Consider the following 16,804-nt stretch of genomic DNA (forward strand, 5'->3'; position numbering starts at 1 on the left):
TAGCTTATGTTTGGAGCCAAGGTGTTGGACGAAATTGAGGCACTTTAGGACACAAAACAATGGCCCTAGCCCAATTACATAACCTTGCCATGGCTTATCCCTCCTCCCCTTCCCTTGCCATGCAAACCACCCTATTTTAAGCCCATTCTATGTACTTAAACCCTAGCCCTTTAACCTTGCAGCCATATCCCCTCTTTTATCCACATGCATTCATAATCATTCATAATCATTCACCACCAATTCAGCCACATGCACTTGTTCTTTCATCATTGCACCACAATCCTCACCTCTGTCGTGCACTCCCTTGTGCAATTCCAGCATTCCACATGCATTTCCAACCCACCATTCACCCTAGTTGTCACTCACATGCATTCCCATTCTATATTTCAGCCACATGCACCCATAATTACACCAAACACACCCATGCCGTGCCTATCCCTTGCATTTCCAGCATTCCCATTTGCATTTTCAGCTTTCCACCAACCAATCTAGTTGTCATTCCACATGCATTCCCTTCTTTAATCATTCCTAGCTGCCATTCACATGCTCTCCCATCCATTCTTTTCCTATAAAACCATGCAATGCATTCATACAATTCATTCCATTCACCACAAAACAATCACACAACACACCAACACAAAATCCCCCATTCTTGCCGTGCATATCCCTTCCATTTTCTGCATATTTTCTCTTCATTGCAGCCACTCCAACCACTCCTCATCCCCCCAAAACCTATCCTTAGACCTTGTGCCGCAACGAAGAGGAAGAGAAGAGGGCCTAAACGTTCATACAATTCAAGTTTGAGTTGTTGGAATGTTTAGGTGTTTCTTTGATTTCAATGTTTAATTTCAATTCTCTTTGTCTTGTACGGATGAGGAACTAAACCCCCTTTAGCTAGGGGTGATTCGAAACCATGTTTATGCTTGCAATATGAATTGATTACCTTTGGTTGGAATTTCATAAGTTGTGGATTCAATTTGTTTAACCGTTTGATTGATAACTTATTTATGTATGTTTATTGAGAGTGCACGCTTAATTTTCATGCATGAATATGACGCTAGAATATAAGTGAGTTTCACCTAATAGTTATGAACTTATATTCACAAGTAGTGGAGGTTGCTTATAAACAATTGCGTTAAATGAATTCTTGGCACTAGTTTCATGCTCATCATAGTAACGAAGGCCTCGTCAACACTTATAGTTTTCATAATGCTTAATGATCTTTGATTGTATCTTTATTGTGCTTTTCACGTAAAGGACTTTTGGAGAATGTTGTGAATTGCGTTGCGCAAACCCATCCAATTCATTAACTTAAGGAAAACTTGACGGTTAATTTAAGCGGACCTAATTAACCCGGGGTGTTGAGTTTCATAATTTATCGAAAGACCAACTGAAAATCATCTTGTATGCAAGTGTAACATGTGTGGAGAAGAACCCCTTGGCTATTCCATCATCCATTAATTCATCACAATTTGTTTTACAATCTGTTTTAATTATAATCTATCCATTTAATTTAATCTCGTCCAAACACATTCCCCCCATATTCTGTTGAGTCGTAATAATTCGTATTTGTTTTTATTTTTGTGTCTTTAAGCATTTGGAGTCATAAACACTTTTAAATTCGTCCAAATCAAGTTCTAGTTTCTCTTTGAGTCAATTTGATTGTTTTAGGCAGTTTGAGTGTTTCAAAGCTGTTCTGAGTCATAGTAGTCTTGTTAAGAGTCTTTACGTTTAGTTTTTATGTTTTTGAGTCAATTCAAAGTAGATTAGCACCCCTAGTTAATCCCCGGTTAGAACGATCCCTACTTACATCATTACTACAATTGTCACAAATAGGGTTTAATTTGTGTGTGCGTATAAAATCTCGCATCAGTAGTCTTTATGCCAATTACTCCCTCTTAATCCTCATCTTTAATTCCATTTCCTCTGATATTTGAATAGGCGTCAGCTGGTTTGTTCTTGATTGCATCAGTTTTGGCTGCTAGATTTATTGGATTTATTGCTTTCAATGCTTTCTTGTCAGTTACAAACTGCTCAGCCTCTTAGGAACCTTTCAGTGTTTAAATGGATATAACTTCTTCTAGAAAAATGATATTAACAATCTGTGAAATGTTCCAGAAAATAGACATCCGTAGCTTTCCAAGCATATAAGGCTCATTCTCTAATTCATTCTGAGCTGTCCGCAACTTGCTTCCAAAGTTAGCTGAACTACACAGGCAGTTTTGACGAGTTTGTTACTTAAAATTCCACTTGTGCTATTTTTCTTTTCTTTGCTTGACAAATCCTACAAAACACAAAAACAAAGTAAATAACTCAAAAATATAAGAAACTAACTAAGAAAAGACAAGTGAATTTGATATAAAATATATATAATTATGTGGTCGTTTTCGTTCTCGATGGAGAGCGTTCTGGACAAGCCTTATTAGCTTAAGAATCCGATCATTGAACAAGGTCCTCCTCCTCATCTTCTCTATTCTTTGATATATAGATATATATATATATATATATATTAAAAAAAAAAAAAAAAAAACCATGCTTTAATGCTTTGATTGTTCATCACTCGCATTTTACGTAGTTAGTTTCAGAAAAGGATTGGGAACCACCATCTGGTTGTGATTAATTTACATGAAAAGTGTATTAAAAAATCCATTCTTTGTTAGTCTGATGGTCGTAATTTGCTATCCGTTTTTCCATTCAAACTCAACTTTTGAGGAGTTTTTAGAAGTGGGGTTTGTTTATTAGACTACGAGCTTGAAAATCATCTTTTTAAGCTAGATTTTTGCTATCTTGAATCGATAGATGGCACGAATTAGCTGATGGGTTTAGATCCTTTTTTTATGCTGACATGGTAAATATGTGGTTGGTTACAAAATTCATATGGTTGCTTGTTTCATAGAATGGATTTCTGACATTTGCTACATGTATGTAGCAAGTAATATTATGTGATATACTTGTTTCATTGGATGGGTCTTTGGAGTAGCCAAAATGTCAAATGTTTGAGTTCAAAAATGAATTTTTCATATTTTCTCTGTGAATGCTTTAATGACAGATTTGGTCTTTGAATTACGTTGTGTTTTTTAGCGATAGTTCCTGTTTGAATTTAATAAGAGAAGTCTCGTTTTCATTTTGGTGTCGAAAATTGTGCAATTTGGATTTTAACCCTTGGAATTCAACAAGGGTAGTGATTTTCACTTGTGTTCTCATGTACCCTTCTGTTTTTTGGAACCCTTGATTTGCTTTGATTCTCCATTTGATTCATCATGTTCAAAAGCTGGAAAGACGGGATGAGTGTAGTGGTCGAAGCACTTCCCATCTAACCGAACTTGACAAATTTCAATAGGAGCCTTTGTGAATATCTTGTTTTTATTCATTAGATACATTGGATTCTCTGGTACAAATAGCATCTACTTACCTACAAATTTCAATAGGAGCCTTTGTGAATATCTTGTTTTTAAATTTGTTAATCTGTTACAACTTAAGGGTTAATTTGGTGAATGAAGAACAATGAATAGGAAGGCAAAGTTCCAATCTTTTTTGTTATTCATGGGGGTTTATGTTCCTCGCAAAGTGGGAGACTTGTTAGTTTAGGGTTGCCCTTATTCTTCTTGTTCATTACGTATTTAGCTAATTAGAATTGAATGCTACTTAAGTCTTGATCTTTCATTTTTCTGGTAAATTTGTATGACTTTTGCAATACAAAAACTATGTCCCCTTTCTTTTGAGATTTCCTTTAACCTTGTCTTTTCAACTGGGGACTTGCGTGGAGTCGTATTATCATGCCTGTGTCTTTGGAAGAGGTAAATGAGTTACTCTTAGGTCACACTGCTCTTATTTTGTTTGATATTCGCATGCATAAAATGCCTTTTTATTTATCATCTAGTTGCATGCATAAAATGCCTTTTTATTTATCATCTAGTTCGTGAAAACTGAGTATATAGTACATACTACATAGAACTGAGTATATATGTGTTTTGTACATTCATAAGTGAATGTAGCTTTTAGCCTTTAGCTTTGTACATTCATAAGTGAAAATAATTATTGGTTTGTCTATATAGGATGGATTCAAATGAAGTGGACAACACTAGTTCAAGTTCAGAAAGTGATTCATCATCTGATTTGGATGGTTCAAGTTTAGAAGGGGAAAACATGCATTTGAATGACGACAATGTTATGAATGATGTTAGAGACCACATAGCCAGATCAATGGGGCTTGATTACGTCAATAACAATTAGTCTCAAAGTTTATTAGTTTTCTAGAATGTTTTAATGTAATATTTATTGTCTAAGACTTGAAGTTTAATTTGATCACCGAGCATATATGTGTTGTATTAGCACATGAATATCAAAATAGTATGTTTAAGGTTTAATTTCATATGTTTTGTATATCTTAAAACAAATACATAATTGAAAAAAAAAATGTTGTTTTTAAGAGTTAAACCAAACAAGTTTTCAAATTTTTAGATTCAAAAATAGTTTTTAAGTTCAATGCCAAACACGTTTTTGAAACCTAAAAAAAACTGTTTCTAAGAAATGTTCTTAAAAGTTAGTTTCAAGAACAATTTAAGTTTTTGAGTAGGATAACAAACATGCCCTAAATAACTCAAAAATATAAGAAACTAACTAAGAAAAGACAAGTGAATTTGATATAAAATATATATAAATATGAGCTTATCAATGTTCGACCTGAGGATAAGTTGTCCGAGCAGCTGCATGTAAGTATAACTGAATTCTTATTAGTCTCTTACGCTTCCAAGTATTATAAACATTAATTCAATATTAATTATTATTAATATTTCCTGCCTTATTGTCACAGGCGACGATAGGGGAGAAGAGCCAGTCTGTTCTTCAGGAGTCCGCCATCACAGGCATCGATGGTGGAGAAGCACCAATATGTTCTTTAAGAGTTCGCATCCTAGCATTCCCTAGACACCCCAATTGAGGTTGTGGGTCCGCCCGACGATGTGAGGTTTCTTATCCTAACAGAGACATTGGATCAGACTCTTGATTAGAGGTTGGGGAAGTATTGTAAAGGAATGCCCATCAGCGAGACACTAAGGCCTCTTCATCCACGTAGTCAAAGGGTGAGGTCACAACATTTACATAAGAAGTGGCTAATCTGAGGAGTAAGTTTGCGTCCACACAGAGTCAGATGTCGCTGACTGTACAGGACCTCGCCTTGTCTGGCATTCGTCTCCTACCAGGTTTTGATGCCCTATTGACCTCCAAGCTTCTCCATTCGAAACAGACCTAGCACCCCGGTCTGTCGACCAGATACAAGACATCCAGCACCTCGCCAATGCTAAGTAAATAGACTTTTAGTCCCTTTTTGTTTAGATTTTTTTTCCGCTTACTTTTAAAAATTTCGGCTTATACGTAGATTTTCCTTTATATTATAAAATTTTCTTATTAATTATTGTTAAAATTTAATTTTTTAAATTAAATTATTCTTTTGAAAATTTCGTTCTTTCCTTCGCTACCTCATATTAGGCACGAGGGGAGTGTCGTTATGTGTGTTGTGGCTTCCTTTGTTCCCCAAGTTGGAGAGGGATGCCTGGTCAAAAGAGTGTACGAACGATGGAAACCAGCTTGACAAAGCTGAAGGGAGTAGGTGATAGGAGCATATTCATGCGACTTAATTAGCTTGTTCTCGTGCCTTTATGTTGTGTTTACTTAGCTATTTTAGTGTTTAAGGCTACTTTTGTGTATTTTCAGATTATAAGGCCAAAGTGTGCAAGAAGATGCAAATTGGAGTCTTTTGGAGCGAAAGAGGAATGAATGAGTTGAAGACTTGAAGAAACGACGAATTCGTACTCCAACGATGAATTCTTACCAAAACGAGGAATCCTACTCAAACAAGGTTTCCTATTTGAAGAAGGAAAGTTAACCCTAAGTTTCCCATTTTGGTAACCTTTCCTAAACTTAAACGTCCGTATTTTTTAGCCACTTTGACGGCCTTGTATGCATTTTAGGACACAAAACCATAACCCTAGCCGCACCTTGCAGCCATCCCTTTTAATTTCTGATTTTATTTCCTAATTCTAGAAGCTTTTAACTTAATTCTAATTCACCAAAATAAATTAGGGTTTGATTTTCTTAAACCCTAGGTTTTCCACCACCTAGCCGCACCTTAGGGACCTCTCATTATTACTTTTCATATTTTTCAGCCACCAAATAACCTAGCAGCCGCAAGAATCTATCCCTTTTTTTCCACTAAAAGCCGTGGCCTCCCCCCATTTATCATCTACCCTAATAAACCAAAAAAGAAGATCTAAGCCGTGATTATTCTATCATGGACCCCATTGTTACCATTGACCCTAATAGCCGCATTTATTCACCCTAATTCACTAGCCGTCACAACCTAATTTCTCTCTAAGCCATTCACCGCCCAAGCCCATAATTGATTCAGCCTTCATACAAAAAAAAATGACAGCCACAACCTCCCATTCACCTTTTTCTCCATGCTGCCGTAGCCATTATCACCCATATTGCATAATCATTAGCCTCCCATTATTGCCGTGCTGCCACCACACCAATCCGCAGCCAACCATTCACCCTTTTTCTTAAACAGCCGCAGCACCATATCCCATTTTTCTGGACAGCCGCACCTTCCCCCACTCCCCACTCTATTCCACACCATTCCACACCATTCACCAACCTTGCCGCACACCTTTACCTCCCTAAATCCATCTATAACCCCGAAACACATCCAAAAACCAACCACAACCAATCTGCCGCAGCAAGGAGAAGAGAAAAGAGGAGCTTAGACGCGCAGAAATTCAAGTGGATTCATTGGGCGTTCTAGGTGTAATCAATCCTTTGTTCGTTATGTTTAAATTCAATTTTATTTCTCTTTTTGTGAACATGAGAGGCTAAACCCCCTAGTTAGCTAGGGGGTGATTCGAAACCATGATTATATATGTGAAATAAGTTGATTACTTCCAATTATCGTTGCATAAGTTTTGAATACAATTTGCTTAACCGTTTGATTTAAAACTTATTCTTGTATGTTGATTGAGAGTGCACGCTTAATTTGCATGCTTGAATTTGATGCTAGGATATAAGTTTGTTTCACCTAATCGTTATGAATTTATATTCACAAGTAGTGAAGGTTGCTAGTCACGATCATGTTAAGTAGATTCCTGGCAAGCGTATCATGCTTTTCATAGTTACAAATGCCTTGTCGATGCTTATGATTTCCAAAGAACGTAATGATTCTAACTTATATCTTTATCATGCTGTTCATATAGAGAATTTGTTAGGAATAATTTGCTTGCGATGCATATTCATCCAATTCAATGATTCTAGGGAAATCTGAAGGTTAATTTAAGCGGACCTAATTAACTTGGAGTGTCGAGGTTCACAACTTATTGGATTGATAATTGGAAATTGATTTACGTTGCATATATTTCATGTGTGGAGAAGAACCCCTTAGCTATCCCATCATCCATTGATTCATCCAAATTTTGTCTTAGAATCTATTTTCTTTACAATCTGCCCATTTAGTTTAAATTCATCCAACCACAATCCCCCCATATTTTGTTGAGTCATAGTCATTCGTATTTGTTTTATTTTGTGTTTTTAAGCATTTGGAGTCATAAACACTTTCAAATTCGACCAAATTAAATTTTAGTTTTTGTGTTTTTGAGTCAATTCAAATTAGATTAGCACCCCTAGTTAATCCCCGGTTAGAACGATCCCTACTTACTTCATTACTACAATTGTCACAAATAGGGTTTAATTTGTGTGTCAACATAATTTTCACATCAAATTTTTGGCGCCGTTGCCGGGGATTAGCAAAGTTGCTAATCCCTTGTCTTGAGTCTTGTTTAAATTGTTTAGTTTCTGTTTTGTTTTAATTTTTTTACACCGTGTGTGTGTGTTTTGTTTTTGTGCCGTGTGTGGCACCTTATTTCCTTACTTGTGCCGTGTGTGCAGGTACTAGTTTATGACCCGTGGCTCACAACCTGTTCGTGAGCATATCTCCGACTTTGACGGTGATTTCGAGAGGATTTTGAGAAGGAAAAAGAAATCGCAAGCGTCTAATCCTCCTAGTCCCGAACCTGAATTAGAAGAGCAAGAAGTTGAAGTTGAGGTTGAAGAGGAGGCCACGGCAAGGGTTGAAGAGGAAGTACCAACCATGGCAGTGGACAATCGAACCATCAAGGAACTTTCTGCCTCGGGTTTGGCCAATGCAGCACCTCTTTGCATCCAATACCCTAGGGCAGCCCCTGAGAAGACCGATGAATTTGAGTTGAAGTCCAGCTTGCTCCACCATATTCCGAAATACCATGGGTTGGCCATGGAGGATCCGAACAAGCATCTAAAGGAATTCGAGGTGGTGTGCTCAAGTATGACACCGGTGAACGTGGACAGCAACATATTGAAGATGAAGGCTTTTCCTTTTTCTTTGGTAGAGAAGGCCAAGGATTGGTTGTATGAGTTGGCTCCCGGAACTGTCACATCATGGGAGAGTATGAAGCGAGCTTTCTTAGAGAAGTTCTTTCCGACATCACGAGTCATTCTTCTTCGCAAGAAGATTAGTGGAATTCAGCAAAGCCAAGGTGAATCTTTTCCTACGTATTATGAACGTTTTAAATCTCTTGTTGCTTCATGTCCACAGCACCAGATGAAGGAGGAGCTACTTCTTCAATATTTTTACGAAGGCCTTTTACCACTTGAACGGCAAATGTTGGATGCATCCGCGGGAGGAGCTCTAGTGGACAAGACGCCTAGGGATGCCAAAACTCTCATTGCCAATCGAGCACTTAATGCACAACAATATGAAGGTGTTGGGCAGAGAGACACCCCACGACCACAACATGTAAATGAGGTAAGTTCTATTTCTGAGTTACAATCCCAAATGGCTAACCTTACGTCTATGTTATCGCAGTTTGTTGAAGGCCCTAAAATGCAAGGAAGTATAATCTGTGGTGTATGCTCCATTCAAGGACACCAATCTGATCAATGCCCTCAATTAATTGAGAACGGAGGGTGGGAATCTGCCAATGCCGTGGGCTATGGGAATCAGAACCAACCAAGAGGTGATCCTTTCTCCAACACATACAATCAGGGATGGCGTGACCACCCCAATTTCAGATGGAGAGATGCACCACAATATGGCCAACAAAGTGGATTCCGACAACCCCCGGGTTTCTTTCCAAGGCCAATGGCACCACAACCACCTCATCAAGCACAATCATCCCAAACCAACTCAGGTACGTCTATGAATGACGATAAAACATATCAGTTACTAACCACAATGGCGCAGGGAATGCAGAACCAAGCAAAGGAGGTTAATGAGCTAAAGAAGCAAATGGGCCAAATGGCCGAATTTTTGGGACAATTCCGTGAAATTGGTAAGTTACCAAGTACTACGGTGGTCAATCCCAAGGGTGGTTTCGAAACGGCCAATGCAATCACCTTGAGAAGTGGAAAAGAAGTTGGCATTACATCCAAACCATCACCATCAAGCCCCGAAGAGGATGAAAAACGGAGAATTGAAGAAGAGGAGGCAAGCAAGCCCACGGCAAGGGTACAAACACCCTTGCCGCAACTACCGAGGGACATTAATGCACCCACCTCATCCCATTCGGCCACCAAAGGTAAGTTGGGTTCAAAATTGATTAATTCTAACTTTGTTCCACCCGATGTTCCTTTTCCTAGCAGGTTTATGCAAACAAAGAAGGAGGAGCAGGAAAAAGACATTCTGGAGACGTTTCGGAAAGTCCAAGTAAACATTCCTTTACTTGATGCCATTAAGCAAGTCCCGAGGTATGCAAAGTTTTTAAAAGAGTTATGCACAACTAGGAAAAGAATTGCAAACAAAGAAGTTGTGAAAGTAAGTGAAAATGTATCAGCGGTTTTGCAACGAAAGTTGCCTCCAAAATGTAAGGATCCAGGGAGCTTTACTATCCCATGCACAATTGGAAACACGAGATTTAAACAATGCATGTTAGATTTAGGTGCGTCTATTAATGTCATGTCATATTCCATTTATGCATCTATGAACCTTGGTGAGTTAAAACAAGATGGTGTTATAATTCAGTTGGCCGATCGTTCTAATGTTTATCCCAAGGGAGTCCTTGAGGATGTTTTAGTGCAGGTCAATCATCTCATCTTTCCTGCAGATTTTTATGTCTTAGAAATGGAGGATTCGAGCGATGCTCCATCATTGCCACTCTTGCTAGGCCATCCGTTCATGAAAACAGCTCAAACAAAGATCGATGTGGCCAAGGGAGCACTAACAATGGAGTTTGGGGGTGAAATAATTAAATTCAATGTTTATGACTCTAGTAAGAATCCTAACGATAATCATTCTTGTTTTGTTGTAGATGTGCATAAGGACAAAGGGCCGAAAGGATCCACACTTACTATGAAGGATGTATCAAGCACCACCAGTGGAGACGAACTTGGAGTGATTGCCCTACAACCACCCAATATGGCCGAAACTTCAAATGGGGACATTGTTGATAGGGCTGCCGATTTTGAGCCTTCACTACAATATGTTTGTAAGTTGCCAAGCCCAATTCCAATACCCATTTCAACTAATAGGTTGTTACCTTCTTCGGTGCAGGTACCCAATCAATTTCAAGGTGGTGGGAGCATGTACATGGACTTTCAGAACCGAAACATCACCATCAGGGAGGATCATTATCCCCGGCCATTCAGTGAGCCATACTACGAGAAATTCCAAGAAGTATACCGTGGAGGACATACCCCCCCATTCCGTGAGCCAGAGTGAAGTTTAAAAGAAAGTTTCGTCCAGCTGGAAGACGTTAAAGCAAGCGCTACTTGGGAGGCAACCCATGCAATCAACAAAGGAAGAACTTGGGAATCGCTCCACACTCAGATTTGCGTCCCTAAACCCTTTCCTTTGTTGCTTACTTTATGTTATGTGTGATGTGTTTAATTGTGTCTAAAACATTGAGGACAATGTTTAGTTTAAGTGTGGGGGGGTAACATTCTGTTTTGAGATATTTTTGCATGAAATTCGTAGGGTATTACCACCTAACATGTCTAAACTTGTTTCCCACTGTTTTTAAGTGTTTTTAAGCTATTTTAGAGTGTTTTAGAGTATGTTGACTTAAAAATCCGAAAATCCCATAAAAATTTGAAAAAATTGCTTTGAAAAACCCAAAAAGAGTTGTTTTGTGTGTTTGTTTGTGTCGTAGGTTACCTTCCAACACAATGATGAGGATTTGGTTTTTAATTGCATGATGGTTAAAGAAAGTTACAAACATTGATGGACGTTTGATATACTCTTTGGTTTATGCTTGTTTGTAGTTATAGTTTACGAATTCACATGTAATCACAAATGATAAAAATCAGTTTTTGTAACATGCTTGAAGGAATGAACTCAAACTAACGCTACATCCCAGTGAGACTTGAGCCTAAACGTTATTTGGAGAGTTAAAATCTGTGCATTATTGTTTTCTAAAGTCGTTGCATGATCTCATTATTCATTGCTTGGTTACTACTTAGAAGGCGTTTTCATCACTTAGTTCCAAATGCTAGAACTCATGCCCATTTCATTCAAAGCATGTCATTGATTTGCATAACACGTATTCAAGATGAAGTTGTGTAGTGACCACCACCAAAAGCCAAATAGCCATGTGCCCTTCATTCATTCTGTGTTTAAGTTTAACCCCATTGAGCCATGTTAGCCCATGTTCTTTGTTAACCCACATCATCCTCACCTAGCCTAGATTAGGACCATCCGTACCCTTGTTCTTGAAGCATAGTAAGCATGAATGAATTCCTTTTGATTACTGTGTTGCAGAAAATAAGTGTGGGGGAAGGATTATTGATGTGAGTTATGTGCCATAGGCACGGCTAGTGAAAAAAAAAAAAAAGAAAGAAAAAAAAAAAAAAAAAAAGAAGTGAAAAATAGTTGAAAAGTATTGGTTGTTGAAGTAAGGGCCCAAAACAATGAATTAGGCCCTAAGAGTCGTTTGAATCTCCCCTATTTGTCTAAAAGTTGATTTCTGCATCCTAAGTGAATTCTAAGTCTTAATTTCATACTTTGCTTGCTATTGCTTAAAGAACTTTTGTTTATCCCTATCTTTCCTTGTGAGCCAATACCCCAAGCCCCGTTACAACCCTTGACTTCTATCTTGAGTGTTGTGCATTTCAATGGTGGAGTTTGAATTTGGTATGAGCATATGGTGTCACTGGTTCTCGCATCTAAGTAGTAGCATTCCATTCATGAGATCATATCTACACATGTTTAATTACTCCAGAAATTGCGTTCTTTGTTATAACATATGTGAGTACTAGTCTTTCATGTTTACATCAATCTTCTCACATATAACTAGTGTAGGGTGTGTAGTCAGAAAATCTGAGTGAAAATTGAGTGCATAACTAGTGAGGAATTGAGGGAATTCTCTAAGGCATGTGACTACATTCAAAATGTGTTTTAATTGATTAAATGCGAACCAGTGAATGGTGACTATGATTAAGTATATGCTTGAGGGGAGGGAAGACTAAAAGCTATGTGAGTAATGATCTTTGATATGTCATGTTTCATTGGAAATCCCTGAGGCAAACGTTGGAAGGTTTAGGTTATCTTTTGTTTGTTTTGTTTCGTTTTGTTTAGTTTAGTTGTTTTGTTTTGCTCGAGGACTAGCAAAAGTTAAGTGTGGGGGAATTTGATAGGAGCATATTCATGCGACTTAATTAGCTTGTTCTCGTGCCTTTATGTTGTGTTTACTTAGCTATTTTAGTGTTTAAGGCTACTTTTGTGTATTTTCAGATTATAAGGCCAAAGTGTGCAAGAAGATGCAAATTGGAGTCTTTTGGAGCGAAAGAGGAATGAATGAGTTGAAGACTTGAAGAAACGACGAATTCGTACTCCAACGATGAATTCTTACCAAAACGAGGAATCCTACTCAAACAAGGTTTCCTATTTGAAGAAGGAAAGTTAACCCTAAGTTTCCCATTTTGGTAACCTTTCCTAAACTTAAACGTCCGTATTTTTTAGCCACTTTGACGGCCTTGTATGCATTTTAGGACACAAAACCATAACCCTAGCCGCACCTTGCAGCCATCCCTTTTAATTTCTGATTTTATTTCCTAATTCTAGAAGCTTTTAACTTAATTCTAATTCACCAAAATAAATTAGGGTTTGATTTTCTTAAACCCTAGGTTTTCCACCACCTAGCCGCACCTTAGGGACCTCTCATTATTACTTTTCATATTTTTCAGCCACCAAATAACCTAGCAGCCGCAAGAATCTATCCCTTTTTTTCCACTAAAAGCCGTGGCCTCCCCCCATTTATCATCTACCCTAATAAACCAAAAAAGAAGATCTAAGCCGTGATTATTCTATCATGGACCCCATTGTTACCATTGACCCTAATAGCCGCATTTATTCACCCTAATTCACTAGCCGTCACAACCTAATTTCTCTCTAAGCCATTCACCGCCCAAGCCCATAATTGATTCAGCCTTCATACAAAAAAAAATGACAGCCACAACCTCCCATTCACCTTTTTCTCCATGCTGCCGTAGCCATTATCACCCATATTGCATAATCATTAGCCTCCCATTATTGCCGTGCTGCCACCACACCAATCCGCAGCCAACCATTCACCCTTTTTCTTAAACAGCCGCAGCACCATATCCCATTTTTCTGGACAGCCGCACCTTCCCCCACTCCCCACTCTATTCCACACCATTCCACACCATTCACCAACCTTGCCGCACACCTTTACCTCCCTAAATCCATCTATAACCCCGAAACACATCCAAAAACCAACCACAACCAATCTGCCGCAGCAAGGAGAAGAGAAAAGAGGAGCTTAGACGCGCAGAAATTCAAGTGGATTCATTGGGCGTTCTAGGTGTAATCAATCCTTTGTTCGTTATGTTTAAATTCAATTTTATTTCTCTTTTTGTGAACATGAGAGGCTAAACCCCCTAGTTAGCTAGGGGGTGATTCGAAACCATGATTATATATGTGAAATAAGTTGATTACTTCCAATTATCGTTGCATAAGTTTTGAATACAATTTGCTTAACCGTTTGATTTAAAACTTATTCTTGTATGTTGATTGAGAGTGCACGCTTAATTTGCATGCTTGAATTTGATGCTAGGATATAAGTTTGTTTCACCTAATCGTTATGAATTTATATTCACAAGTAGTGAAGGTTGCTAGTCACGATCATGTTAAGTAGATTCCTGGCAAGCGTATCATGCTTTTCATAGTTACAAATGCCTTGTCGATGCTTATGATTTCCAAAGAACGTAATGATTCTAACTTATATCTTTATCATGCTGTTCATATAGAGAATTTGTTAGGAATAATTTGCTTGCGATGCATATTCATCCAATTCAATGATTCTAGGGAAATCTGAAGGTTAATTTAAGCGGACCTAATTAACTTGGAGTGTCGAGGTTCACAACTTATTGGATTGATAATTGGAAATTGATTTACGTTGCATATATTTCATGTGTGGAGAAGAACCCCTTAGCTATCCCATCATCCATTGATTCATCCAAATTTTGTCTTAGAATCTATTTTCTTTACAATCTGCCCATTTAGTTTAAATTCATCCAACCACAATCCCCCCATATTTTGTTGAGTCATAGTCATTCGTATTTGTTTTATTTTGTGTTTTTAAGCATTTGGAGTCATAAACACTTTCAAATTCGACCAAATTAAATTTTAGTTTTTGTGTTTTTGAGTCAATTCAAATTAGATTAGCACCCCTAGTTAATCCCCGGTTAGAACGATCCCTACTTACTTCATTACTACAATTGTCACAAATAGGGTTTAATTTGTGTGTCAACATAATTTTCACATCAGTAGGAATATGTGTCCATTCCCACAAATGGTGCCAAATGTTGATGCACAAAATCGGTGAAGACTTTGGAATAACGTAAAGTGTTAAGTTTGTGACATTCGCTCAGTTGCTTCGGTCACCTAGTGAGGATAATATGTAAATAGATAGAGATAGGGAATCAAACACAAGATGTACGTGGTTCACCCTAAGTTTGGCTACGTCCACGGAGTAGAGGAGTTCTCATTAATAGTGAAAGGTTTACACAAATACATAAGTTTAAGCATAATCACCATTAGTGGGTTCTAATGACTAATTTAAGTACAATAATGACATTAGGGATTAATTGTAGGAGAATGCTCTCCTTTTACAGTTAAGGAGTGTCTTTAGTTTTTGTCTGCGGTCGATGTGGGATTCTATGAGCTTTATTCTAATATTGACATGTGTCACGTTGCGATTGGCCTTCTGGTTGGAGGGAAACTCTTGTACTTTGGTAGGGGTGTCTCAACATGAACCCCTCAGTGGGTCCTTGAAGGAATGACATTGATTGATGCTCAATAGTTTCAGGATTGGTCAAGTATGGTACAAACATAATCAAAACAAAAAAAAAATTAAATTTTGCGCGACGAAAGGTTTCATCACATAAGATTAAATGCAACCAAATATTTCGTAGCATAAACATTTGTACGACAAACGTTTGACAATTAAATAATGTTAAAATTGTTTCAATTTTGTTGCATGAATGCTTCATGGACGAAACGTTTCATCGCATGAGGTCTTTACTAATGCTGTTTTGTTGACCCAATTAGTACATCGTGACGACATACTTTTGTACCCTAGTCTGTCCCACAAGGAAAGTCTTCTTTACAATACATTAACTATGACAAAAGCTCATTTGGTCGCGCATCTGCTTGTTACATGATAAAGTTCATAATTTCATCATGAAAGGTCTTTTTTCATGATCTTTGCATGACGAAGATTTCATCACGTTACTATTTATGTGACGAAATTTCTCATTGTGTGACCAAATGTTCTTCATCGTGAAAACTATTAAATGTAGTAGTGTAAATGTGAAGCTGGGTAACATCCGAGAGCGTAATAGTAAGGAACCTAAAGTACACAATGGATAGGGGCTTCATATCTGTAGGAAACAGTACACCATCAAGCAGGAAGACCTTGTCCCCATCCTACCATATTGCGCTACTTCACCAACAAGTCCGCACTTACGTACTGCTACTCCATCCCAACAATTTCAAAGTAAAATATATTGCAAAACCTAATTTGCTAATTTTAAGTAACAATTGACCTTGTAAATATATACAAGATTAGTTGTTAATTATTTAGTTTGTTTAGTAAGTTAATATTTCTGTTTGAGATGCATTTTTCATACGTGGCATAACAAAAGTGTTGCTAAATACTAAGAGAAATTTGAAAAAAAATAGTCAAATTTTAGACCCCATATAGAATTATAGCCATTATTTTAACTTTATGATAAGTATAACCAAAACATGATGTAAAAATACTAATATACTCTTGATATTAGGGTTTCTCACAACAACCATAACACAACCTTTAAGCTACCTTAAAATGAAATATTAATCTCCATCACTTTTTTGTTTTCATTATTCTCTGCAACTTTTGAACTACTTTGCAACCTTTCGGATTTCTCACCTTAAACCAGAACGAAGGAAAGCATAAATCAAAAAAGCAAAGTTTCGCTTAATTTGAACCATCTATGTCGATTCACTGCTTACAACCTTCCATCATGGTCCACCAAGGGCATGGAATCACGGTTGGGTTTAGAAAGAGTGTGACAATCAATTACACTGAATCACGGTTGCTTAATTCTGAAGATATTCATGGTTGGCTTTTACAGTAATCATAGAATGAACAATGTGAACTATCTGCTTCAAAAAAATAGTTGTAAGATTAAAGTTCAACCTTGACTGGAATACAGATGAAATCACCAACAACCTTTTTTGACCTATGTTTTTGCAAGCATTAGAGATTTTGAGGGCCAAACA

At 37.6% G+C, this 16,804-nt stretch overlaps 1 protein-coding gene across 1 annotated transcript; it reads left to right on the top strand.

Annotated features, from left to right (window-relative positions):
• The first annotated feature begins 351 nt into the window (after window positions 1-351).
• Window positions 352-11,191, top strand: LOC148693512 (uncharacterized). Its single transcript, XM_088678033.1, has 2 exons — window positions 352-10,674; window positions 11,134-11,191. The coding sequence occupies exons 1-2, from the start codon at window positions 7,946-7,948 to the stop codon at window positions 11,189-11,191; spliced, it is 2,787 nt and encodes a 928-aa protein (XP_088534159.1). The 5' UTR covers window positions 352-7,945.
• Window positions 11,192-16,804: the final 5,613 nt, after the last annotated feature.

The sequence above is a fragment of the Pyrus communis genome, chromosome 10 (genome assembly GCF_041283825.1).
Source record: "Pyrus communis isolate YQ-2024b chromosome 10, ASM4128382v1, whole genome shotgun sequence".
NCBI classification, from domain to species: Eukaryota; Viridiplantae; Streptophyta; class Magnoliopsida; order Rosales; family Rosaceae; genus Pyrus; species Pyrus communis.